General features: G+C 47.3%; 1 protein-coding gene and 1 long non-coding RNA gene across 17 annotated transcripts; one reads left to right on the forward strand and one right to left on the reverse strand.

The window, feature by feature from the left end:
* Positions 1-74: 74 nt before the first annotated feature.
* On the reverse strand, positions 75-825 carry LOC121106803. Its single transcript, XR_005839878.2, has 2 exons — positions 517-825; positions 75-413 (listed from the first exon to the last, which is right to left on the reverse strand). It is a non-coding gene; the product is annotated as an uncharacterized LOC121106803 (long non-coding RNA).
* UBN1 (ubinuclein 1) lies at positions 721-25956 on the forward strand. Of its 16 annotated transcripts, none has more exons than NM_001079718.3 (18): positions 721-777; positions 1165-1603; positions 2910-2993; positions 3969-4064; positions 4375-4509; positions 5196-5299; positions 6591-7029; positions 9663-9733; positions 11342-11471; positions 11696-11814; positions 12301-12429; positions 13387-13530; positions 16442-16492; positions 17649-17691; positions 18018-19247; positions 20587-20839; positions 21164-21253; positions 23520-25956. In NM_001079718.3, the coding sequence occupies exons 2-18, from the start codon at positions 1367-1369 to the stop codon at positions 23570-23572; spliced, it is 3408 nt and encodes a 1135-aa protein (NP_001073186.2). In that variant the 5' UTR covers positions 721-777; positions 1165-1366; the 3' UTR covers positions 23573-25956. The 16 variants fall into 16 exon arrangements, with proteins under 16 accessions (NP_001073186.2, XP_015150139.2, XP_046756521.1 ...); XM_015294653.4 differs by having other exon boundaries at positions 20587-20701; XM_046900565.1 differs by lacking the exon at positions 21164-21253.
* The last annotated feature ends 467 nt before the right edge of the window (positions 25957-26423 follow it).

Here is a 26423-nt window from a genome sequence, read left to right on the forward strand (position 1 = left end):
TGCCTTTCCAACAGCCCTGCTGTCATACAGACAGAATCTCCAGAGCACTTACAGCAACAGAAGGCACCGGCAGCTGATTGTTACCACATTTATTACCTATGGACCCGGTATGGCTCAGTGAGAGTACGGGAAGCACTCATACAGCACTGGACTCATCCAGAGCACCGTCTGACTACACACCGAACTCCACAGACCTCCGGAGCGCTTACAGACCTTCTGAAGCACGCAGTATCGTTCCCGTGGACGGCAGCAGGGAGGCGGGCTGCAGCCTGGTGTCCCGGCAGCTGCTGCCCTTTGAGCTCGCACATCTCTCAGAGGAAAAACGCACAGCAAACCGGAGAAAAGCTCGGTGGTAAAGGCCACAGATGAACAGGCAGCATATCGACTCAAAGGCATCGCCCCCCAGGGCTCAACTGGAAGAGAGAGACGGTTGTCTCCGCGCCCGGCTCGGCCCTAAGCCCAGCCCTGAGGCTCCGCAGTCTGACAGCAAAGCCCCACACGCCGCCGCCATCTTACCTCACCTCAGCGCAGGGGCTGCCGGGACGGGGCTGGGCCAGCCGCGATTGGTCCGCCTTCATCACGTGATGCCGGCGCTCACCTCGTACCCGTCTCTCCTCCTGGGCGTGACGACAGGCGTTACGCTGATTGGCTGCGGCGGCGCGCGGCTTTGTGACGCCACTCGGCTACAGCGTGAGGGCAGCGCCCCAGCTGTGTGACGTCAGAGCAGGGCTCGGGTACGGCCGGGAGCCCGGCGGCGGTGCAGGCCTGCGGGCTGCGGTGAGTGCGGGCGGGCGGCGACCCCGGCCCCGGCCTCCTCAGCGCCGCGAGCCGACCTCGGGGCCTCCCCTCGGCTTCCCCTCAGCGCCGGGGCCCGCTCGGTGCGGGGTCCCCCTCAGCGCCGCTGTCTCCGGTGGGGAGCAGGGGCTGTCCGTTAGCCGCGGGTCGCGCCCGTGTAACGGCCGTTCGGGAGCGCGGGGGCGGTGGGGCCGCATAGCTCCGGGCTGAGGGGCCGCGGTGCTCGGCTGCTGCTGTGCCGTTGGCCGCTGGCGGCGGGGCCGGAGGTGTCACGGCTGAGGGGTGTCACGGAGAGGGCTGCCGCGTTCAGGAGGAGCTCTGCCCTGAGGGCTCACTTCCCCGTTTTGTTTTCCCGTTATTCTTTCTCAGGCGTTTGCAGCGTGTGCCGATAGCACGAGCTCGTGTCGTTTGCTGCGAAAACTTCAGGATCGGGAGGACCCGTTCAGCTTCCAGCGTCCTCCCGTGCCCTCAGCTGGCCGCTGGGACCCTCATGTGCGTGTGCAGCTGGGGCAGAGCCGCGCCGATGCCGTGGGAGCTGTGCCATGAGCGCTGGTGAGCTGTGGCCGTCGCCATGACAGAGCCCCACCGGGTTCTGTTCACCACCCTGCACGGCCCGTTGAGCAGCAGCTTCCTGAAGAAGCCTCGCAAGGATGATGCCGAGCAGCCCCCGGACGTGGAGCAGCCTGGGGAGACCGTGCGGCTGTCGCTCACTCTCTTTGAGCCGGATCATAAACGCTGTCCGGAGTTCTACTACCCGGATCTTCTGAAGAACAGCCAAGCGAAAAGAAAAGGTTCTTCAGGAGACAAAGTAAGCGTCCTCGTGGTTGCTGTATCTGCAGGTTTCCTAAAGTTTTGTGGTGTTGCTCTCTTAATGCTCTCAGCGTGTTACCTGAAAGGTGTTGACAGGGGAGGTGATGGGTCAGAGGTCAGACACCGTGCAGGCTCAGAGCTGGGAGCCCCATGTTCCTGTTCTTGGGCCACTCTCTGTTGCTCCTTCATCTTTGTTGCTATTGCACACCAGAAAGGTGATGTGTTGGCAGTGGTGGTTGGCACGTTGTGCAGTGCTGCTTGCTATGAACTATTTAATAGTGCCCAGTTTACTCATAACTAAGTATCTTACAGAAAGTATCAAAAAGAGTGATCCTTTGTAACAGAGTGCTGTATCTTTTTTGGGGGGACTTTGCTTCATTGTATATGACTCTTCCCACCGTAGCACTCAGCATAGATCCCTGTTTGATGGCCCTGATGCTTTCAGGTGTTACCTGACAACTCTGCTTTCTTCTTGAAGGCTATTTCTCAGGATGCAGTGGTATGCTAGCTTTTGTGGCATCTAAATTTTGTGTTATGGACATCTTTCTGTCCAAAAGTAGTTATTGAAAGGAACACTTTTTCACACTGTGATGTGAAGGAGTTCTGGTCTCCCAAGTCTTTTAGCACCATTCCTGTCGCTTCTGACATCAGTGCTGGTGATGCCTGAGAAAGTTGATTACATTCTGCTTGCTTTTACTGTTGCTTTTCGATTCTATTTGGCACTCAGTTGAGGGTTCATACAGTTTTCGTGGGAATCAGGAGAAGCAGAAACAGGTACAGAACTACCTGAGAGCACACACAAAACCCAGAGACTGCAGCAAGGCAATAAATGCTCATCCTCCAGTAAGGATCAGTGTAAGGACAAGCTTCTCTTATTAAGTTGCCTGCCGAAGCTCATTCATGTGAACTCAAGGGTGTCTGGAGAAGAGAAGGGAGATTCCCCTGGATCTGATTGTTGAACAGGAATAATATAAAAGAATAGGGGGTTACATAGAATCTGGAGGTCTGTGGTAGGATACCATCTTACCACTGTCTTGTTACTGAAGAAACCATTCATTACACTTCCTTAGTTTATCACTGTCTCAAAGAAATGTTGTTTTTCTTATCTAGTAGAGTTCTGGTTACATTTCCAACCCTTCTGCATGCTCATTTCTAGGTGGCTTATTCCAAGATATTCCAAGAATAATAGCACTCTGAGAATACTGCATTAGAAGATGATTTGTCTGAGCTTCTGCACATGTGATGGGCTTTAGTGGCAGGGTGACAAGATAGGTTCTGATGGTTTTTGTCTCTCTTTTCTGCAGAGAAAAGAACCTGCTGATCCCTTCGATGATGAAAAGGAGAGGCATAAAGCGGAGGCTCTTGCTAGGAAGTTTGAAGAAAAATATGTATGTTTTCCTTCTTTATATCATGTTATCCCTTAGAATGGGTAATGCTGCTCAGCTCTCAACCAAAATTGTTTTAACAGAAGTTAGCAGCTGTTGGCTCCTACATTCCTATCTTCATGCAGTCCGTTACCTTGGTCCAAGGATACTGTTGTCTGTATTCTTTTTCTGTTTCAAGGCTGTGATTTACTAAAACAGTTCTGATACATTCATAAAACCGATGACAGCCCGATTAGAGTGAATGATATTTTTCACTTGTGGCAAATTTCCATCGTTTATTTATAAAATGTATCCTATTTTTAAGCAGGAAAAACTGTTTTCTAAGCCTTGCAGTCCTGATATGGTGTAGCCTCTCATGTCTCTAAGAACGGTGCTCTGAGTTTGCTATCGTTAGGACAGCACTGATAAGTTCAGTGGAAGGGAAGCTGATCCGCCTTGCCCATTTCCTTGTTGTTCTTCCTCTCACTTTGCTTCTGTAGATGACAATAAAGCAATGTTACGTTTTACAGCCAGTACTTTTGGATATGTGAGTTGCTTTATTGTCTTGTGGTGTGAATTGGACCTATTGGTCATCATAATGCATTGTGTGCATGGTTGGTGCCTGTAGTCTGGGGTTTGTACTGGCTCTGTGACAGCTATGGAAGAACAACCACTCTGCACTGGCAGAAATGTTTAAGGGATGCAGACCCAGTTCAAAATCAAGCCTACTGGCACAAAGCTGACGTGTCTGTTGGGACAGCATTTTATTGCATTTGAATGCACTGTTCTTGATTCTGTATGACAAAGCATAAAACGGGATTTATTGTACCCTTAGATTAGCATATGATGTGGGTCAGTGATGGTTCCGTCCTCCTGCTGCTCCTAGGAGGCAGAAAACTCCTTTTTATACTGGAGAGAATGTTAGAGTCCTATGTCAGGGCTATCCCTGTGGTCGTTAGAAAAGAAAGATGAGCATACCATCGATCTTTTATTGTTTAGGGTGGCAAGAGACGTAGAAAGGACCGTTTTCAGGACTTGATTGATATGGGGTATGGATACGACGAATCTGACTCCTTCATTGATAATTCTGAAGCAGTGAGTACTTGGGCAGGTGTGAGGGTGGTTAAATTCAGCTGCCTGGGGGGGGCTGAGCTGGCACCTGGGGAGAACATGAATGTAGTGCCAGCAGGGAGCGTGCCAGGGCTGGGTAATGAGAACTCCTGCAGCAACTGCCTGACAGGAGAGTGCTAGTTAGCACAAGTGTCCACTGCCCTGCCTGTTCCCTGGGGGAGCACGAGTCCCACTCCATTCTCCAAGCAGCTCAAGTGCAGAATAAAATAGATTCTGTGATGATTCTTTCAATATAAATTTACAATGCTAATAGATTGTTCTCTTTTATTTCTAGTACGACGAGCTTGTTCCAGCATCTCTTACTACAAAATATGGAGGGTTTTACATCAACACAGGAACGCTGCAGTTTCGTCAGGCATCTGATTCTGAAGATGAATATGTTAAAGAGAAAAAGAAGAAATCTCCCAAGGTCAGCAAGCCAGCTTTCTAGGAGTATTCCCTCTGGTAGAGCTCGGTGGGTTTGCCTCATGAAACGAGTGTTGAAATTGGAAATAGAGACTTGTGAATTGATATGGACAGAACAGGGAGGGAGATGTACTGCCTCATAGTTGAGTACTTCATAATCCCATTCTGTCCCCGTATTTAATGGTAAAATGAGGATAGTTTGGCATTTGTGAGACTGCTGGTGGAGTTGCCTGGTAGAATGTTGGTGACCCCTTGTCACACTGAAGAGTTGCTTATTGCTGTGGGGATGACATGTCACATTAGAGGGTGGTTCTCTTTCTCATCTGAGATGTTAGAGGCTCCACTGGGAAGCCAGGGATTTTGTTCTGTGGCAATATCTGCTGGAGATGGCTGCATTTTCACAATACTAAAGTGACATGGCTAAAAGAGGAGATGGTAGGGGCAGTTGGCATTCCTTCCCCTTTGTTGACAGAATCTTTTCTAGCATAAAAACTGGGTGCACTGTAAAATGTTGAAGATGGTTCGTGCCAGAACTGTGGTGATACCCCTGTGCTGTTTGTGTTAATATGTCTGGTAGGGAAGGAGCTGTTCTCACACTACTGGCAGAGTCCAAAGTGGCTCTGTGGCTGCAGCTCCAATTCCATGTATGGGTAACACTTTTGATTCTGACTTGGTTTTACTCCTTTCCAGAAGCGGAAGCTGAAAGATGGAGGTGAAAAAATGAAGAAGAGGAAGAAAGATGATTCTTATGACAAGGAGAAAAAATCCAAAAAGTCCAAATTCCCAAAAGCTGGGTAAGGAGGAATAGGGAATGCCCGCTGCCTGATGATGCCTCTGTGGCATTTGTTATGCTGCATTAGTACATGTTATGCTGGGGGGTTGCTTGGAGGCATGCTGCATAGACACCAACGGGTAAACTGCCAGTGCTTCAGGAGTAGGGGAAGGGAAGCTCCTGGTTGGGAAGCATAGCTCTACAGCAAGAGTATCAGGGCAAAGAGGGGCACAGCTACCTGGAAATGCTTTTGTGTCTTGGAGCTCAGTTTAGGCACTAATGGTCAGAACAGGTAAGGACAGTACTGGGGAAAGTGAATACTGGGACAAAGTTGGGACAGGAAGGGCAGGAAGGAAGGATGTGAACTCAGAGTGGTGTGAGCATCAGGCCAGCAAAGAGAAAGAGCTTGGAAGGCCTTGGGTGGTAAGGGTGGGAAGGAAGATTGTGTTGCCATTATTGCTGGCCAACAGTTTGTATTCCTGCCCCAAGATTAGCTTTTCTGTAGTTTCTCTCCTGTGGGGCTGTAAACCTGAGTGGTTATTCTAGTCTGAAGGAGCACTGTTGAACTTGTCTATGCTTGCTCTGGTTGACCTGATCTCTTAGTTTCAATTTCTGTATCTGCTGTCTTTGACTCTGTTGCTACGTTTTCATCCTAGTTTTTCCCTTCTTCCTGTAACTGTTCTGTTGGATTTTTTTTTTTTGCATGGATTTGCTTTCTGACATGGTGAGTCAGTGTGTGAATCTGTAATAGTGAGCAAGACAGGGGAATTTGCCCTGCTTCAAACAGAGACAAAAAGCTTCACGTGGCTGTCACACTCCTGCTTTGTTTCCTCTGCACTAGTTGCTTGTGCATTTCCTATTCATCCTGGCTAGCATAATGCACACTGTCTTTCTGTTCTCTAAGTACTGCTCCATGGGCAATGGTCGGTCAATCTGACAGAGGAGTTGTGGGACAAGTGCATCAGAAAGCCTAGCAGATGATGGGAAAGGAACTGAAATTTAAGTGTGATGAAATTGGATAAGTGAGCAGCTGGACAGCTAAGTTAGTGAGAGAGTAACAGTACCAAATGAATGAACATACTGTGTCACACAGTACATGTGAGTTTTCAGCCCTTCTGTCTTATCTTAACTCTTAGGTATGGCCTTAATAGAAAATAGCTTAGTTTTTCGGGTGTAATTATGCAAGGGGCTAAGATTTAACAAAGCACTGGTGCATGTGACTGAAGTGAGCTTAGATGAAGGTATCACTGTCTCTTTCCCCTGCTCTTATTTTATTTCTTTCTCAATTCCCTCTCTTCTTCCCTCCTTTGCAGCTTTACGGCATTAAATGCAAGTAAAGAGAAGAAGAAGAAGAAATACTCTGGAGCTCTCAGTGTCAAGGAGATGCTGAGGAAGTTTCAGAAAGAGAAGGAAGCTCAGAAGAAAAAAGATGAAGAGCAGAAAGTGGTGACTCCTTCACCAGCAGAACCTCAAGTCCCAAGGGAGGCAGAGACCATGCCTGACCCGTTGTTGTCACTCTTTGGTCATGCCAGTGATAGCGACCTGCTTCAGGCAGCTACAGCTATGGACACATTAACTGACTTAGACTTGGAGAGACTCTTCAGTGAATCCCCAGAAGGGAGTCCCCTTCACGATGTGGAGGATGGAAGCAATCCTGCTGGGGCAGGCTTAGAACAGGACTTCAAGCAGCTGCCATCCCTCCCAGAGGGGCTGCCGGCCCCTTTGGAGAAGCGCATCAAAGAACTGGCTCAGGTGGGTGGGTCATTGCAGGCAGAAGGGCTGTGTGCTTGCTGGGGGCAGCTCTGCTGGGTTCTTCACCCAGCTGGGGAAATTAAACAGTGCTGAGCAGGAGCACAGCTTTCTGGCACTTGGTTTGCTTCTGTGCCAAGGCACTTCCTGGAGCACCTGTGTGTCAGACAGTGGCAAAGCACTGGTCCTCAGCCTTGTTATCTGCTGAATTTCAGGATTTCAGCTGTCAGTATGGGTTTTTTGCCTCTCAGTGAAGTATGCACCTGATGCAATAGATAATTTCTAAAGCCAATTTAACGTAAGTGGTCTTAAAACGTGAACTAATGGGGCCAAAGGATAAATTCCACCATAATAGTTTTAATGTGCTATGATGATCAGGACAGTGTTTATGAAGAGGCACATAGAGTTGTGTATGTAAAATAGATGGGTGCAGCTGCAAAGCATTGCCATTACTGTTCTGCAGCATGAAAAGAGCCCTGTAGATGGGGCTTGAAGCTTTGTTAGAGCTGTTCCCTCTGTCATATGCAAATGGATGCCTTCACTGAGGCACATACACAATTGGGCAGCTTGCATGCTGGAGTCACACTGCTGGCAATTTGATTTTTGTTCACTATCTATAATATCTCAGTGTTTGGGTGCTGCTTAGGAAGTGGAATATATTAATTTCTAGGTGGTTGATCTCAAATCTTTCTACCTGTAGCTTCTACTGCAGCTGGACTTCTGTGGGACTTGTCCATCTCCTCTAGCACACTGTGACTTGCCTTAGGATCTGCTCTTCTGCAGGGGAAGAGTTGGGTGCTGGCCAGGGATCCCTCTGCTGATATGTCAGAGAAGTATGATTTCAGCCTGTAGGCTCCTCTGATGTGTGAGGGCTGTCACCATCAGCCTGTCAGCAGATGCTGAGATGTTTGATTCCTACTATTAGGCTTGTCTTTGACTATTGATTCCAAGTCATAAGCAGGACTCAGACCACTGTAGTGCTGCAATTCTGCCTTCTGGAGATTTAGAGTGCCCATTACTTAAGCATCTCTTGCTTAATAACTCCTGTTACTGAAGATCAGCTTCTGTTAAAGATAACATTTCTCGGTAGAACACAGCGAAGTGTGCATGTGGTGGTGAACAAACAGAAGTAGGAACTGAAGAAAGTAGCAGCTTCTTCATGGCTGTTGCTATTTGCTATTCATGCTGTTAACAGAAAACACTGAAGCACCTGCTTCTGAATTATATTTGACCTAAAGAACAATACTGCAGAATCTCCTGTAATACTAAGTTAATCATTATGCTGCTGCAAGATAGTGGAATAGCAGGCTACCCCACATTTTCCTGCTGCAGTGTCTCATGTTGATGGACTCTGTACGTTAAGATAAGAAGTTGAGCATGAAATGCAAGATTTAATGAATTGAAGCCTATGGGTCAGTTGGGACTTTGAGGCATGAGCTCTGTTGTGGGTTGCAATGGAGAGCTGCCTCTCTCTGCCATGAGAGCCAGGTTCCTTCTGTCCCAGCAGGTGGGAGCGGCTCGTGGGTTAAATGGACTCTCCAGGCATTTCATCTTCTGCTTGCACTGATTTCATTTTAGCACTTTCCTTCCTAAAAGACTTCTCATGTTGAGGGTTCCCTTCAGCACTGAGTCTTCTCCATTGACATCGCCAGCCTTCTGTGACCTGCTGCTGATGGAGATTGCATCAGCAATGTACACACCTTCTGAGCATAACCTTATTGCCTATCAGCCTGAATCTCAGTGTGTTAAATCAGGAGATATCAAAATCCTTTCCTTCTCCTTTGGTCCCCTTCCCCTTGCCAGGAATCACTAACCTGACATGATACGTTGTGGTGAATCCCGCTTCTGTTTACATCAGTTCTGCTGCACTCAACAGATTGTGAACTCTCTGTGGCACTTTTCTGCTGTGTCAGTCATCTCTTGGAATTATTTTTCTGTTGGACATATTTTTCATGGGTGTGATTTTTCTTGGGCAATGCTTTGCGAGCTGCTGTCATAGCTCAGGAAGCTTCCTGAACGGGATATTTTAATTTCCATGGTGTTGACAGGAAACAACAGATCCCCTGTGGCTACTGTTCTTTCTGTTTATTTCTTGACTCAGTGTCCAGATTGGCCTAGAAAACATGCTGATAAGTATCCCTGTCCCTCATTAAACATGACTTGGCTGATCTTTCCTGTTCCAGGGGCAAGCTCTATGTTCCTACTGCTTAATCTAACACTTCTACGGGGAAGTTAAGGCCACCTGTCCCTTCTTCCCATGAGAATAATGCCAAGGAAGCCAGTTGCCTCTATGCAGTCTCCTTTCCCACATAAAGCAGAGGAATCTTGACTGTGACGTTACAACTCCACTGTACACAACAGCAGCACACCCAGAATCCAGAATGGGAAGGTGTGTGGACATGACATGGCCATACCAGCCCAGGTGGTAGAGTTGGACTCAAAGAGAGGATGCCTAAGGGGTGTCTCTTATTTTTGGCAGCTTTTAATCCACTTACAAGCAGGTATTTGGTGCAGAGCTCAGTGAAATAACTCTGCTTTGTTTTGCAGTATTTTTAAAGTGGTTTTAAAAATAAGCTTTTGATTCCTTGTGCCCATCTATATTGGTATATGAAATGGTGTTGACTTCTATTTTCCAGGCTGCTAGAGCTGCAGAGGGAGAAGGCAAACAGAAGTTCTTCACTCAGGATATCAACAATATCATACTGGAGTAAGTGCTGTGTGGGTTGAGGACTGGGGCTAATGCAGGGAAAGGAGAATGCCAGGGAGAGCATTGCTTTTTGGTAAATTCAGGAGCAGGGTTAGCAGGAGGTGTGGGCCTTCCACACAGAACACACTTAGGATATCATGAATGTCTCCTAGAAACGGTTTTCTCTTGTAATGTGTGTACTTGAGGTAGGAGAAAACTGGAGGAGCTGCATCTAAGCCTCCTGTTTTCAAGCCAGTGCTTCATATTCATGTGCTTAATTTGTTCAGCGTGACACAAGAACAGTAAATCTCTTCCTGTCAGAGATGTCAGGCACGTTCTTTGCTATTTATGTGCTATATGGAATATTTTTTAAGTGGAATAATGCTGCTGTGTTCAACTGGCATTCTGTAAAGACAGGAGGAACTCCATTACTGCTCTGTATCTTCGAGTCCACCGACTGTAGAATGCCAGTGCAGTTTCAAGGAGCTGCTGACAATAGCTTCATTCTTCTTCAAGTGTCTGGAGAAGGCTGATGAATGCATACAGCTTTGTGAACGTCTCAGTGTAATACTTCAGCCTTAAGGCAATTAATGCCTCTGTTTATCAAGGCACTTGAAGGGAGCTGCTGACAGGAAGTTTGGGAGTCTGTTTACCTCCCCTTTCAAGTGGTGATTGCTACCTTTTCGCATCCCAGTGCTGACTGCACAAGCACTTCTAATAGGTTTTAAAAGTGATCATTTAAATCACCTCTGAAAAAGGTTAAAAGTAATTTGTATGGCTTGGCAGTAGAATCAGCTATGATGCTTAGAAGTGTATTTAAAAGCTAATCCCTGCAGTTATATGTACCTGCATAGATCAGTTTGACATGCACTGACCTCTCTAGCCTGGTCACTGGGGGGTAAGTTCAAGCCCGAGGGATAAAGAAGCCAAGGCACAGATGGAACTGAACATGGCAAGGGATGTGAAAAATAACTATAAGGGATTACACAGATACATGGGTCAGAAGAGTGTTGTACTTCCTTCTGGAGTACTCTGTTCAAACCTGGGGCCCCCAGAGCAAGAATGTGGGATGTAGAACTGTTGGAGTGGGTTCAGAGGATGGCCGCAAAGATGCTCAGAGGGCTGGAGCACCTCTGCCATGAAGGAAAGGTTGAGGGGAGCCGGGCTCATTCAGTCTGGAGAAGGCTCCTGAGAGACTTCAGCCTTCCAGTACTTAAAGGGAGCTTATAAGAAGTCAGTCTCCTTGCTGTTTATACAGGCAGATAGTGATAGGACAAAGAGTAATCATTTTAAACTAAAGAGGGGAGATTTAAATTGGTATTAGAGGGAAATTCTTCACTCAGAGGCGTGAGGCCCTGGCACTGCTGCCCAGAGCTGTAGGTGCCCCATCCCTGGAGGTGCCTGAGGCCATGGATGGGGCCCTGGGCAGCTGAGCTGGGGGCAGGGGGGCAAGTCTGTCACTTGAATGGCTTGGGTTGGAAGAGATGATTCTGTGATGATTCTATGAATTGGTCCTGCACTTTTCCCCTCTGCCTTCAACTCCCCAGGTTGCATCGAAGTTGCCTTTCTCTTGCTTAGGGAACCCATGCCAGATCTCTGCTCAGCGTTTGTGTTTGTCTTGTTTTTCAGCATAGAACTGCAGACCCGGGAGCTGAACAGCCAGATTCGGTCAGGGGTGTACACCCACCTGGCTGCCTTCTTACCTTGCAGTAAGGACACTCTAGTCAAGCGTGCCCGTAAGCTTTATCTCTATGAGCAGGTGAGTGATGTTGGCAGCACAGCCTTGTCTCCCATGCATGTTACCCCGATCTCCAGAGCACGGTTGTTGTCTGCACGATGTGCTGTTGTCCTCCACTCAAGCATGCTTTGGTCGCCCCATCTGGTGGTGTGGGTTCAGAATTGGCAAGGTCTCATCCTGCCGAATTTGGGTGTCTTAGCTGGAGCACAGTGTGGAGCCTCAGTCTGTTCTGTGATGTGCTCTAGGGTGGACGACTGAAGGAGCCTCTGCAGAAGCTGAAGGAAGCCATTGGTAGAGCCATGCCAGAGCAGATGGCGAAGTACCAGGAGGAATGCCAAGCCCATACTCAGGCCAAATTTGTCAAGTAAGCTCATCGTTTGCTTGTTATGCATCTGTAGGTCCTCTCAGCAAGTTTCCTGTAAGCTGCTCTCATGAAGTTTATCACCTATTTTTTTTTTCCCTGTATTCAAGAATTGCTGACAGCCATTAATCGCCCTAATTAAGCAGTGTGTGTTCTTTGTACTATCTGTACTGATGCCACCTACAGCAGCATTGATAGGACCAGAATTTGGCTGAAGCGTTTCGCTTCTGCCCAGGCATGTTTTTAGAAACGTGTCAGTCTGAAAGCAGACAGGCTGGATCTCTGTGGTCTCTCTTACACAGTACTGGGAAATTCATTAACACTGAGTGCTTAGCTCAGCCTTCCACCACGAGCAAGAGGTTTAGGCCCTGTTTTGAGAGCTTATTATCACTGATTTGTGAGACTTCTGAACAGTATTGTTCGGAGATTTATCCTGGTTTTGGATTAGCCAGGACGATGACTTCCGCACTGTCTTCATCTCTATTTTAGAATGCTGGAAGAGGAAAAGGACAAAGAGCAGCGAGATCGAGTTTGCTCTGATGATGATGAGGATGATGAAAAGGGAGGGAAACGCGTCACGGGACCACGAAAGAAATTTCAATGGAATGATGAAATAAGGTTCGCATAATTTAGATATTAAGTGAACCTGTGACTTGCTTCACTTCCAACTGCATAGAATAAGACACTTTAATATTTGTATCTTGGTTTCAGAGCAGGACTAATCACTTTCAGTAACAGTCAAATTGGAAGCTTGCAGAAGCCGCTATTGCAGTTAGTCGATCTCAGCTTTAAATACATTGCAAAAGTAACCTGATTTCAAGCACAAGCCAACTCTGAGAGAAGTGCTAAGGAGCCTCTATGTGGAGGTCAAAAGAGAGGGGACAGGTCTTTAGGAAAAGAAGGAACGTGACGGAATGCTGAAATCCCACCAAGCAGACTCTTAACAAGATTAGATTTCTGGTTGTGAAAACAGTTTTAAACTCTTGGGTGTTGTTGCCCTTGCACCCAAGGGTCTGACAGAGTGCTGGGTGAAAGGGAGAGTGACACAGGGTAAAATGAGAATCAGTCATGCTGTCTTTTTCATCTTATTCTAACAAATTGGGATGCTGCTCCATAGATGGCCGATACATTTAGAACAAAGAGGGCTTCACTTTCTGCCTTCCCATTGCTCTCAGCACAAACTCCTGCAAAGGAGTTCAGGTCTGCAGTTGTTCGTGACGCCTGTAATTCTGGCACTGGTTTACCCCCTCTGCTGTTTCAGGATATTACAGTGGGACGGAGTATAAGGCCTTTCTCCTCTGGCTCATTTGTGTGCGTGCATATGCATACAGAGAAATGTGCCTTTCCCTGCCTCTTTCTTACAGAGGCAGTGCAGGGTTGACTTTTTTTGTTAGAAAGGTGTTTGGAATTGCCTCGACTTGAATCCTGCGCTTGGCTGGCTACAGTCTGATCCAGAGTACTTATGCACAGCCAGGCATGTCTTGGCATATTCATCCAGCCCTGGATAAGTGGAATGACCTCCATCTGGGGAAAATGGATCCAAGTAACTGTATTTGAAATCTTCCTGTTCTTCAGGGAGCTGCTTTGCCACTTGGTGAAGATTAAATTGGATGGTTATGAGTATGACAAGAATAAGGCTCAGTCTCTGGAGGATTATGTGAAGACCTTCCTAGATGGAGAGGTGAAGCCCCTATGGCCAAAAGGCTGGATGCAGGCCAGGTGAGCAAGAATAATGTCGTACTCCAGGGATTCCTTATGATAAGGGACTTCTGAAGGTCATTAGTCCTACCCCTGTTCAAAGAACAGCTAGTTTCAAAGTTAGGTCAGATTGGCCAGGGCTGTGTCCTTCTGAGTTTTGAAAGTCTCTGCAGATGGAGATTGCGACAGCATCTCTGGGCCACTGTTCTGATAAATAGTCACTTTTCACAAGTCTTTTCTCTTTATTTTCAATCAGAATTGCCCTTGCTGCACTGAAATGACTGTCCCCTCTTTGTCTCTTTTTACTGTGTGCCTTTGAGAAAGGTACCTTTTATCTTCTTTGTGGCCCCCTGTACCCAGAACTCTTTGGCTAGCGGAAGACTGCCGTTAGATCCCTCCTTAGTCTTAAGGTTTTCCGGGCTGAACAAACTCAGATCCTCCAGCCTCTCCTATGTCACATATCCCTGTCCTTAGCCATCTCAGTGGCTCTGGACTGTCTCCAGTTTGTCAGCATCTCTCTTGTATTGTTTGGGCCCTGAAACTGGACGCTGTACAGATGTGACTTGACAAGTACTAATCAGAGGAGAGTAAGCACTCGTGCTGTTAGCTATGCACTTAATACCAGAATTTAGTTATCATCCAGCAGTACATCCTTTAAACAGTGAGTTCAGATTGTCCTCAAGGACTGCCAGGTTCTTTTTTTGCTGGGCTGCTTTATTGTCAGTTAGCCCTGAGCCTGTGTGTCTGCATGGGGCTATTCCACGCCAGCTGCAGGACTTGTGTTTGTCTTAGTTGAGCTTCTCAAGGTTTTATTGTCCCTTTTCTCCTGTCAAGGTCCCTGTGTGTGGCAACCTTGCCCTCTGACGCTTCCCACCCTGTTTCCATGTCACCCTCAAACCTACTGAGAGTCCAGTCTCTATCTGTCATCCAGGTTTTTAGGACAATGTTGAGTGGTCTTGGCCCTGACGTTGACCTCTGATGGATACTGCTGGGTGTGACAAGTTAATGAGTCAGAACTGGCACTGAGCTGAGGCCTGTGGTTTCCTGAATCTGTATCACCAAAGACCTTCTCTGACACCTGGGGGAATCTTTCCTAGTCCCTAGAGTATTCCCAAGAGAAAGCAAAGTGGAAGGCTTTAGTGACTCTGGGACTTGCACAGGCACATCAGAGACAGCAGAATAAGTAGGAATTGGGGTAAAGAAAATCACATTTGTGTCCTGATTGCTGTTTCCTGCTCTTTTATGCCGTCTGTCATCCTTGCCACTGAGCTGATGATTGCAGAGAGCCACACGAGTTGCAGAGCATCATTCTATTGAGAATGTCATCAGTTTCTGGCCTGCCTTGTTTTTCTCACTAGATTTAAAACAATGACAAGTGTGCGGTCCTACTGCTGGAACTTCTGTCTCTTTGCATGTACAGAGCCGGATAGCACTGTAATCTTTTCTCTGCTGAGCTTGGTTTTTTTTTTATTTAATGGGTACAAGCTCTTAAGAGCAGTAAGTGTGAGAAGCAAATTACAAATCCATCTGGAAAAAACCCATGGCAGTCTACTGCAGTTGCATGTGTACACGAAGTCCAGTCCTGTGCATGGTTGTAGTGTGCTGCTCAGTGTGGGAGCTAGATGATGGCATTAGGAAAAGTGGGTGCAGGCTCCTCCTTAATAAAGACTTTACCAGTTGGAGGGTGGTCTGAACTCACCAACTTTGAAACCTCTTTGAATAAAAGAAAATGAAAATCTTTTTCCCTGAATAGGTAAAACTGTTCTTAAGCATGCAGGTGTTCCTCCAAGACTTGTTGTAGGGGAATCTTCCAATGAAACTGGCTGCAGAAATGACTGAAGAAATGCCATTTCCCTGATTGCTTCTCAGTGGCTAAAGGACAATGTTTTTTCTTTTGGGACTTCTTGTTTTAAGGACAGAGGTTAGCCTGCCAGCCAGGCAGAAGTGGAGGGGAGGTTCTGGCAACAGTAGGAGAGCTGTAAACACTTCTGTGGACAAATCAGCTTGATTCTCTGTCAATGTGAGCACAGAAGTTCGTCTTTAAAAGGAACCTCAATGTGAACGGAGTATCAGCTTTGTGTTTGAGTTCAGAGAGGCTCTACCATGATCCTGTTTTCTTGGTTAGCACTAAAAGGCAATTAACATAAGACTATAAGGTTAAAATATGTGGGCTTTTTAGAAGAAAATGAATGACAAAAGTCTTTGCCTTAAAAACTGAGTATGTTAATAGCAGAAGGAAAGCATGTTCTGTGTGCCAGTATTGATTATATATTTATAAGCTTCTCACCTTGATATCTAAGAAACCAGCTGAGTGGCAGCTGTTGTAGGTGAAACAGTGCTTGCATAAGACCCTGGTTTACTTAGCCTCAGCAGTAATGGCTGTTGGATGAAGTTCTGTTTATTGGTTGTGGCTAGACAATTGAAGAAATGGTTGTGCTGATTTGCTAAGGCATCTTCTGTCTTTTGGAATGCAAAGGCAGCAGCAACGCAGTGTGTGAAGGCTTCTCATCCACATTGCTGCATGTAAAGCAGGGAAAGGAAACCTCTCTCCCTTAAACATGGTGAAGAGCTCCTGGATGATCTGCCAGCTCTTGATGATCTCTGGCAGCAGCAACACTCAGCCTGAATGACTGTGCTGTCTCTCCAATTGACTGTCAGCTCTTTAGGCTGGCAGAGCTCATTCCTAAACTGCTGTCCAACCACACTGCCTTAACAGACCTTCCAGCGCCTACAAGCGTAGCTCCCCAGAGAGGGAATGGAGTGAGGGAGTTCCAGAGGATTTCCCTTGAAAATGGATGAATATTTATTTGCTCCCCGTGGTTTTAATTTCACTAAGTCCCCTGCTGTACTGTGCAGCTCTGTCTCCAGTGATCCCAGCTGCTCTACTGGGTCTTGCTGGATATCACTTCTCATTGCTCTCTTCCCTTCTTAGGACACTGTTTAAGGAGAGCAGGCGTGTACACGGACACCTCACATCAGTCCTGTGAGTATCGTGCAGCATTCCTTTAGAGTGATAACTGGTGAACTGCATTCCCTGGGGCCTGGGTGGATCGTGCAGGAACACCTGAGCTTGTTTGGCTCTCGTCAGGCAGTTTGGCGCTGCTTCCTTTGGGAAGGTCTAGGGAGAGAAGTGTGTGTGTGACATCTCCCAGCAACAGCCTTTCGGAGGTGCCTGGGCCTTACAGCAGGCTCAGAGAATGACCTTTGATGCCAGGTTGCCTCCTGGCCATGTTCAACAAGCTGGAGTCAGGCTTCTGTGCTAGGCCCTGGGAGATAGTTAAGCAAAACGGACTGTGATGCCAGCACGGTGACTATTGCCACCTATTCAGTTAATCCTCACTGGATTCTGGATTCCCTCTTCCTTGTTGCCAGGTTAAAGCAGAGGTATGATGAGCTCAAGGCAGTGAGAATGGGAGAAACAGACCTGTGGGTGACAAACCAAGGGATCCATCGGAATCCAGCTGGGCAGGTGCTTTAATGCCTAAGGGTCTCATGGATCTTGCTGGCAGCATATAACAGATGACAATATAGTTTTAGGCTGATATCTGTTTGACAGATGGTCCTGTTCTTGGCATTGGATGAATGAGGGGAAGTGGAGAAAGGGTATGAAATAGAGTGTAGAGTCATCCTTCCCTCAGCCGTACCACTCCAGCAGCTCAGGGATGTCTTGTACTGGAGATTGCATCTGGCCAGACCAAGTGATCTATTTTCCATGAATTTGGCAGATGCTTTTGCATCCTTGGCTTCTTCTGGGAATCTAAAAGAAGTGTGTAGTTTTTTTTTTCCTCCAAAATAGCCTGTGTATCCGTTTCTCTCTGGGTGTTGCTATAATTAGGTCAGCAGTGGGCTCCTGTAGCTCCTAGCCCTGCAGCTGGTGCAGGATGCGTCTGTTGAGTGCTTTCACTGCTCTGCTACCATTTCAGAAACTCTGCTCTGCTCCCTAAATCATTCCCCTGTGTGGGAGCTGGGACTTCCTAGGGCAGCAACAAATGTCATACGATTTTGAATCCTAGCAACCTGAGATGCTGCCTCTGTTCTTTGCAAAAGGCTCAGTGGATCACCATTAACAGGGCCCCTGGTTGGATGCTTCCCTACAGGCATTCAGTGAACCCATGTTTTCTTTGTCTCCCTTGAAACAGGGCAAAGAAGAAGGTTGTCGCTCCTGCGAAGGTGAAGGGGAAGGTGAGTTCTGTGTTCTTCGGTACGCACGTTTGATATATCCAAGTAGTTGAGAGACTGCCATCTTAGGGCCTGTACTTGAGCTTTTTATCTATGCATAGATGTAAGGAAGTTGTATTCTTAAACAGCCGCAGTCTGCACTGTGCTTGAGGAAAAAATAGAACAGCAGCTAGAATTGATGGCAGCAGGAGTACCAGTGTGGAAGGAGGGTACCTGTCATCGGACAGGTATCACACCTTTCATCCCCAAATTAGGGACCTTTCCTTCCCTTCTCAGCATTAGATTCTGCCTCTGTTTTGACTTTGCTTTCTGTTGTAATTTTGTTCCAGGAACTCTCCTCTAAACCTGATAAAAAAGTGGCTGTTTCTGTTCCGTCAGTACATTCAAGCAACACCGTAGCTCTGTCATCAGAGTCCCAGGCAGGAGGTCTTAACATCAGTGCCCAGACCAGAGAACTCCTGTCCCTTGGGACAGCACAAGCAGCCAACAGCGCTGCTACTCCTGCTGCCTTCATGGACAACTCTTTGGATGAAGATTTAATTCATAATCCTACTTCCTCCCTCGAAGCAGTCTCTAAGGAACTGGCTGTGTTGAACAGCAGAGCGGGAGGAAGCCCTGACTTTCCTCTTCCCGGAGCTCCAAAAGCTCCACCTGAGAAGATCCCGACTCTTGCATCCTCAGAAGAGAAGAGAACATTTCCAAAGGCCCACCCTGCCCCTACAACATCCTCTGCTGCTTCCCTCCAGTCTCCTCTAAATTTCCTGGCTGAACAGGCCCTCGCATTGGGCCAATCTTCTCAAGACAAAAAGGCAGAGAACTCTAATTATAAAGAGCTCTCCTGCCAAGCATCCCCCAGCAAAATCCTTCCTGATATACACCAGGCTAAACAGAAGCACCACAGCCTGGTCCGACCAAGCCATGGGCCTCAGACCTCCACCTCGGTGCCGGGTACTCAGGTGAAGGTTTTCCACTCGAGCAACCAGCCGCAGAAAGCTTTCACCTCTCCAGCTCCATTTGTCAAACTGCAGAACCCCAAGTCCTCCTCCCCACTTCCCCAGCGCTCCCTCCTCCAGCAGGTCAAGTCATCAACCAAAGCTCAGAGCTTCCATTCCTCTGCCACCTCAGGCAGCACCCAAAACTCCAGCGGTTCTCACAAAAGCCCAGGCTCATCTTCATCATCTCTAAACTATACAGGAAAGCACTCAAGTGGCTCTAGCACTTCAGGACAATCCTACAAATCACCCTTTGTTTCTGGATCCCTCTCCAAGCACGGGGCTTCTTCCAGCAGCTCCTCATCAGGGGCATCTGCAAACCAGGGTTGCTCCTCGGGGAACCTGCTGCCCAGCATGCAGACCCCTTCCTCCAGCCAGGCATCCGGCCGGCCGGCCCCGAGCTCTGCAGTGAAGAAGACTCCCGTCTCACAGAAGCTGACTCTGGTGGCACCTCCTGGAGGTTCAAATGGAGATTCTAGTGGGGGCACTCAAGGGGTGGCCAAATTGCTGACCTCCTCCCTAAAGCCAGCTGTTGCCAGCAGCGCCGCATCTTCTACCTCTGTGCCGGTAAGCAGGAGCATGCTGAGCCAGCCTGATGCCAGGAGAGCACCTGGCGTTGTGTCAGGCAGTCTCCTGACTAGTTGAGACCTGCTCTAAAGTGGTGACCTTTAAAAGAAGTTCCTGAAATTCTTGAATGACTGTCTGGACTTTGGCTGCTTAGGTTAGGAGGACTTGGCCTTTGCCATGGGTTTGCGCTCCAGAATTCAAGCTTTCATTTTCAGGTTGAAGTAACAATTGAAATACTCTGGTACCTTTCAGACAGCGGTTTTTGGGTAGGCTGTGTAGTGTTCTTGACCTGACGTTGTGAATTACGGGGACAGTAATGCTGCCACTCAGGGCAGGAGGAAGTGTGGTAAGGCAGATTGCCATGAGAGCTAAAATCTCAGCATAAATTAAGATGATAACAGTCAATTTGTTTGAAATGAGGTCTGCATCTTGACCTTATTACATTACAAGCAATTTTAGTATTACTTTGTTTTGCTACTGCTCTGCAGAGTAAACAATCTGTGATACTCTGCTTTAAACTCAAAATGCCAGCCCAGCTATTTCTGTCCACGTTCTGTTGCTCCCCAGCCACTCCCATAGACAGTGAGGTGGTATTTGGAACTCAGCTTGTTGGCAAGCTGTGAAACTCAAGGTCTGACAGATCAGTGAGATATGATGCCCTGTGCAGGACTCCCAGGATACCTATACAAATCTGTATTGTATAGCCATTGTATTTAATGATTTTCATCCATAGACGTTTCTAATGCAGTTGTATTAGTTTGCCAGCTGCTCAAATTGACACTCTTTTGTGGCACACAGAAAGAGCAGGGCAATAAAAGTGAGTCTGTTTAAATGGGCCTGAAAACCACATACTGTTCAGCCTCTGCACCCTGCCTGTTGCCAAGATAAAGAGCTGAACAGCATTTCCCAGTGGAGCAGAACTATATCGGAGTGATCTCCAGTAGCATTCTTGGGTAAAGAGGTATACCAGGCTTTGGTGCCCTGATTTGACAGCAATCATATAGTGTTGAAAGATAATAAGAAGCTTCCTTCCTGGTACTCATAGGCAATAGTTCAGCTTTTCCTCTGCTTATTGGAGGCATAGTTCTGGAGTGAGAATATAATAGGCTCAGATCCAGTGTGGTCACATTAGAAGACCACAGCATCCAGCAGCTGGGTTGTTAGTGCCCTGGGCACCTGTAGGTGGCCTCAGGAGCTGGCAGTTCTTGGGCACGGCCGGGTGGGTGCTTCTTGCAAGGAGGGATTCTAGAGTACTTTTTGGTTTGGAGTTCTTTAAGTATAAATATTGACATGCCTTGCTTTTCCCACTCCTGACTGACCCTTTTCTGTTGCTTTTCAGAAAGGAACTAGTGGAGCTGTGCTGCTAACCAGTTCTTCCTCCTTAAGTGTACTGTCTCCATCCTACAAGTCCAACAATCCAAAGTTGCCAGCTGCCCTGAGCTCCACCCCTTTAGGTATTATCTCTCCTATTCATACCTTCCCTCTTCATGTCATCTCCTTCACTTCAGACTCCACCCCGAAAGCAGGAGTATCAAAGGATGCAATAGTTACAGGACCTGCTCCAGGAACTTTTCACCATGGCCTTGGCCACAGTGAGTGCCCTCCTGCTCATGCATGTGTCTTTGTGCCTGTGCTGTTAAATAGCAGAGCATTGGCGTTCTTGTTGTGTTAACCCATTGCAGACAAACGCATCTCTCTCACTGTTGCTTTGTGCTGTGGTTCATGCATTTATACCTCTAACAGTTGCATTTGGAGAACCTTGGGCACATCCCTGTAGCTAGCCCAGAAGTCCCAACAGCTGGAAACCAAGCTATAGGCTTTAACGGCTGCAGCTCCTCTATCATTTCTGTCTTCAATGTGTATTTGTTCTCTTTTTTTTTTTTTTTCCTCTCTCCTTTCTTTGTTTTTCTCTCTAGGTCTTCTGGCTGGCTTGCACTCCAGCCCCCACCATGCTGCGCCACTCCCACATTCTGCCCTGTCCACTCATTTACCGCAAAGTCTGCCAGGTAACTTGTCAGACAGTCTTGTTTGTCTTCTGCGTCGTGAGTCACCCTGTATCTCAGCAGGATGACTTTTAGGGGTGAAAGCAAAATTCCTGTCCTTGCTGTCTGACCGGTGTGGTCGTTGCTGAAACCTCCGGCCTCCCTGAGGTTCAAAGCTAGGCGTAGCCCTCTGTTTTGCTGTTTTGTGTTAGCCAGCACAAACGTGTGCTTCTGAAATGAGGAGCACTCTGCTTATAGCGAGCGTGGGTTCCTGGAGGCACTTAACGTTGCTGCTTGCATCGTCGTAAGGGCTTATTCTGTTAGGATGAAAGCTTCGCCTCTTTATGCGTAGTCTGCCAGGACTGCCCAAAATTGAATATGCTGCTCGTGTGGTGTTTTGTCACTGGTGACCTACATAAAGTGTGTCAGACCAGAATGTCTTGCGTCTGTGCACTGAGCTAATTGCCCACATCTCCTCCACAGCGAGGGATGCAGGCTGTTTTCCTTGGTGCTGACGATGTGATGATTTTGCAGTTAAGCCTGCTCCTCCCCGTTTGATGCCTGCAGAACTGATGCATAAAACAGGAGATGTCCAAAGAACATCTCTGCTGATAATTGGAGCTCTGCCTGCTGTGGCGTGGTGGGTTGCAAGTGTTTGTAAGAGCTGCAGTGGAAGGAAAGGAGAGAGGAATCCATTCAGCATTCAGGAAATGGAAATGAAGGAACACCAGATTGGGCATGTCTGCTTTGGTAATTGTGCCGTGTGTGCCATTGGTGATCGCTGCAGCTATTTCTGCTTTACTGATCAAGAATCCCTTGGCTCTGCAGCGTGGTTCAGCATGACTGTCTTAGATTCTTATTGGGCAGTGTGAGTCTGATCTGGGGGTGACTGTGCTGGCTTCATATTGTGGCACCGAAGCCATCAGTAGATGTGTGGGCACGCTGCTGGAGGTGATGTGGTCTCCTGGAGCAGTCCACGTGAAATGCCCTTGGCTGCCAAGGACGGTGTTTGCTGGAGAAAGAAGAGACTGCTGAGCACTGGTGAAAATTGGAAGAATTCCTCTCCTTTGCTTCTTTTACTGGAGTTTGTGTGGGGTGAGTTGTTAGGTCCCTCCAGCATGGCAGAACAGAAGAATTCCCTTGCAGCAGTTGCTGTGAGACAGACCTTTCCTGCCTGTTCCACTTGCTGGAGAGTGAGGAGATTGATTTCAGTTTGAACGTGAGTCGTGAAATGTATTCTGTGTCACTGAGGAGTTGTTCTCTTCCTCGTTATTTGAAGGAGTTCAGAGCCCTCACTCGATGTTTTCACACAAACATTAAGACTGAGCATAGTGCAGTCTTGTCTGACAATATTATCCATTGTGGTGCTTTGTTGAAGAACAGGATAGCATTTTCATTGGCCACCGTGGCCTTAAAATATCTCCTGTTTCTTTGGTGGAACAAACTGTAGTTGGCTGTATAAACAGATAGCCACAGCTGCATTGCTCTGCCTGAAAGCTGCGAGCTGGTGTTTGGCAGGTTGCTACAAATGCAAGGAACTGTTGGTGCCTCGTGTGAAAGTGCTCATAGCAGCATTCATCAAAAAGCATTTGAGCAAGGAGCATCCCGTGTGTGCTTGTGTGTCATTGCTGCATTTGCTGACGGGTGTTTCTGTGTGCTGGTGCTGTGGCTGTGGTTGTTCCAACTGCTTGCTTTGGAAGTGCTGTGTGCTGGGACTGCAATCTTGCATGGAATGAACTGTCCTTGTCCTGGAGAAGGAGCTGTTGCTGCCCTGCTCGGTGCCACTGCTGCTTGACTGCACGTCTCAGTACATCCATTTGTTCACTGTGATCTGGTGGTAGTTTTAATTGTTCCTGGAGAACTTCTGACATGTTAAACGACCTTACTCTTTCTCTGTTCACTGCATTTACTCTTCTTCCTTCACATCCGCTCCTTTTTCTTACTCCAGTGGTTAGATTCCTATGACTCCTGTTGCCATCAGTGGGCACGTAAGGACTTCATTACAACAGCAAAGGTCTGCTGAGTTGTATTCAAATCAACTGTAGATGCTAGGCAGCGAGCACCGTGTGTTTCTAGTTTCCTAGGTGGGGAGACACCACAGCCTGGCTTTTAGAGGGCAGAGATTGCCAAGCTAGCTAGTCAACCAGCCACCTGAATCCGTGCTGTGGTGCTTTTGTCGAGAGGCCACAGGAGACCATCTGTGCTTCCTGTGAGCGCAGCTCAGCTGCTGCACGCAGCTCCGTGGAGCTGACGCTGAAACCCTTTCCCATTTGCTTTTGTTTCCTTTCAGATGCTTCTCAGCTTCACGGCAAAGGGTCCAACGCACAGCAGCGGAAGTTGTGACGTCTGCCAGGAGGGGAGCTAGAGCACACATAGGATGAACCCAGAGGAGCAGTTAGTTCGTGGATACCGACGGTGTCTTCTACTCATGACAACTGGAGAGACTGAACTTCAACGAGGGGTTTGTTGGTGCGTTTGCTCAGAGGTTTTCAGCGTGAAGCCCCACACCAAGGGCCGCCTTGAGCCACGTCCCGATGAGAGAAGTGTTTGTAGCACTCTTCTATTGCTGCTGCCCTTCACGCATTCCCTGGCACTGGCACGAGCTGGAACTCGCAGGGAGAGTGGCCTGGCTTTCCTGCAGGAAGTCCAGGGCTGGTGGATTCCCACTCACCTGCGTCTACGTCTGCCAAGTACCTCCAAGCCCAGTTACCTCCTTGGTCTCCCTGTGGAGGGTGTGAAAGGTGCTTCTTTCTTTTGCTTTGGATTTACTTGGACAATTCTAGCACTGCCAGTGCTTTCTGAAGACATTTCACTGAATTTTTTTTCAATTGTACTATTAAGCTGTGCTACACTTAATAGGAGGACTTAACATTTCCTGTGCGGTGAATCTAACGAACCACCTGATGTTCCCCTCTGGAGGAGAAAGAAGACTCTTTAGAGAGATGCTTCTAGATGCACTCATGGACGTTGAGAATTCTACATCTTTTGGTTTTTGGAATTTCTTTTTTTTTCCTCCAAAGGGATGCTTTTTTCCTGCTCAGTTTTATTCTCATTACTGTTGAATGCATTGGATCGAATGGGACACTTCTCAGCATGTCACGTGTATAGGAAGACATAATTCCAGTGCCTTTTATGGTGGAGCAAGAATGGACTAGTGACACACATTTCAGCCCTATTTTATGTGCTCCTCAACCCTTTTTTAATCATTCTGTATTTAAGATGTATTCTGTTTATTTAATAGAGCTTTTTATGGTTGCACATCAAAAAAGCTGCACTGTCTGGACTTAAATGGTGTCTTGGTGACTGCGAACACAGTACCAAATCCAGCAAGAGCACCAGTTCTTATCAGAGTTTGTGCAAGCGGGTTCCAGACCCCTCCCCTAAAGCCATTCTTTCCTAGGGTTGTCAGTAACGATCAATTTAGTGGGCAGAGGGAATGATCTAGATTAACCAAGGTCACTTATATTCAAATGAATTCCAGAGAAGAGTATTGCTCTCCTTGATGATTTCTGCACTAGAATCATGCGCTCGTCCCAGCTGCAGGAATGGGGACCATCTGGAGTTGGGGTGTGTCATTTTGATTTTCTTTTTAAGACAATTTTTTAACTCTTAGCCCTAAATGCTTCTCCCCTGAGCACACCCTTTCGAACTGTGCGTAGCTAAAGGCAGGCTGTGGTTCCAACTGAGCTTTGTGGGTTTTATTTTTCTGCTCTCCCCAGTCTCTTTTCTCAGGCTCCCGTAGCCCACATCTGAATGGTGCCGTGGTGGCACTGATCTGCATAGATTTCACTGGTAGTTCAAGGGAAAGTCTGCAGCCTTCCTCCTAGAGCTTTCAGGTAGGATGCTGGCGCTGAGTATACCAGCAAATATCTGCTTTTGTTTTCCCTATTTTTTTGTAAGCTCCGAGACAGACTGTTCTCAATTTGAGCTGGTATGTAATTTTCCAAGATCATTGCATTGTTTATATACATATTAAAAAAAAAAAAAAAAAAAAGCAGCTCAGAATTAAAAACCTGTTTACAGAAAATATCTAGGTTGTAGCAAAAGAGCCAAAGACAAGAACTTGTGTGACTAAAACCAAGCACAGCAGTGATCGTTGGTCTCTGATCAGTGGGTGTCGCATGGTTCCCGTTGGAGGCCTCATCCTGAGAGGTGCTTTGCACCTTCAACTTCCCATGGTTGCTGAAAGCACGCAAACACCTGGCGGGACAGGGACTCACAGCGAGTGACCCAAGGTGCTGGTTCTACTCCCTCTCTTTGCTTTCACTTGAATGCTTCTGCTGGGAGGCACCTGTGTGCGTGGCCAGAGCAGAACGCCCTCGTTCTAGGAATATAGCGAAGCCTCTTGCCTCAGGGAAATGTTTATTTGGTGGAAATTCTGTGGGATATTTTTTTTTTTCTTTACATGCTATAATGAATGAGTGAATGGTACGGAGCAGAGCTGCAGCAAGGCAGAACCACGCGGAGGCCTGACAGCTGATGGGGAGCCAGGGCTCTGGCCTCTGCCTCGATGAGGCAACGTGCAGCACTTCGGTGACAGCGTGGGGCAGTGAGGCTCCCATGGCACTTACTTTATAGGGCAGTTCCTTTTGGATGTAAGAGCTGCGGTTTACTATTATATTTTTTTTTTGTGTGATGGGACTGTCTTGCTGAAGATGGTGGGGGTGGTATGAAAACTGTTAATCTTGTACAGAATTACTGAATAAATTGTTTCAACGTTTCCAAAATGCTTTTTTTTCCATCTCCTTCCCTCCAGTTTTCACCATTTTGCTTTCAAGAATTTGTTTCAGCTCGGTGATCATTTCCTGACCATCTATTTCTTGAGTAACTAATTAATTAATTACCTTCTAACTAATGCCTCTTACTTTGTAAGTGCACTACGGCTCCAAAGCCATTGTGATGGTAGAATTGTTGATTCTTGCTCAATGCTTTTGCATCATAGAATGGGTTGGATTGGAAGGACTGGATATCTGCTGGAGCGACGGCACGATCCTGTGTGATCCATTCACTTACAGAGGTAAAATAATTGCACTGACCTCCAAAGCCAAGATGGATGGTCAGTGAGTGCTCACTGCTGCTTTTGATGGCAGAGTTTGCTGGGGCTCAGGTATTCAGCTTACTGAAAGGAGAGGCATCGCATGAAGAGCACGGGCTGATCAGGGCAGAGCTGGATGTGAGTAAGGTTAAAAGGCAG

This window comes from Gallus gallus, chromosome 14, assembly GCF_016699485.2.
Source record: "Gallus gallus isolate bGalGal1 chromosome 14, bGalGal1.mat.broiler.GRCg7b, whole genome shotgun sequence".
NCBI classification, from domain to species: Eukaryota; Metazoa; Chordata; class Aves; order Galliformes; family Phasianidae; genus Gallus; species Gallus gallus.

Coding starts and splice junctions, on each gene's coding strand:
- UBN1 (NM_001079718.3), top strand. CDS start 1,367: ATGACAGAGCCCCACCGGGTTCTGTTCACCACCCTGCACGGCCCGTTG. Junction 9,734..11,341: donor ATCAACAATATCATACTGGA/GTAAGTGCTGTG, acceptor CTTGTTTTTCAG/CATAGAACTGCAGACCCGGG. Junction 13,531..16,441: donor AAAGGCTGGATGCAGGCCAG/GTGAGCAAGAAT, acceptor TTCCCTTCTTAG/GACACTGTTTAAGGAGAGCA.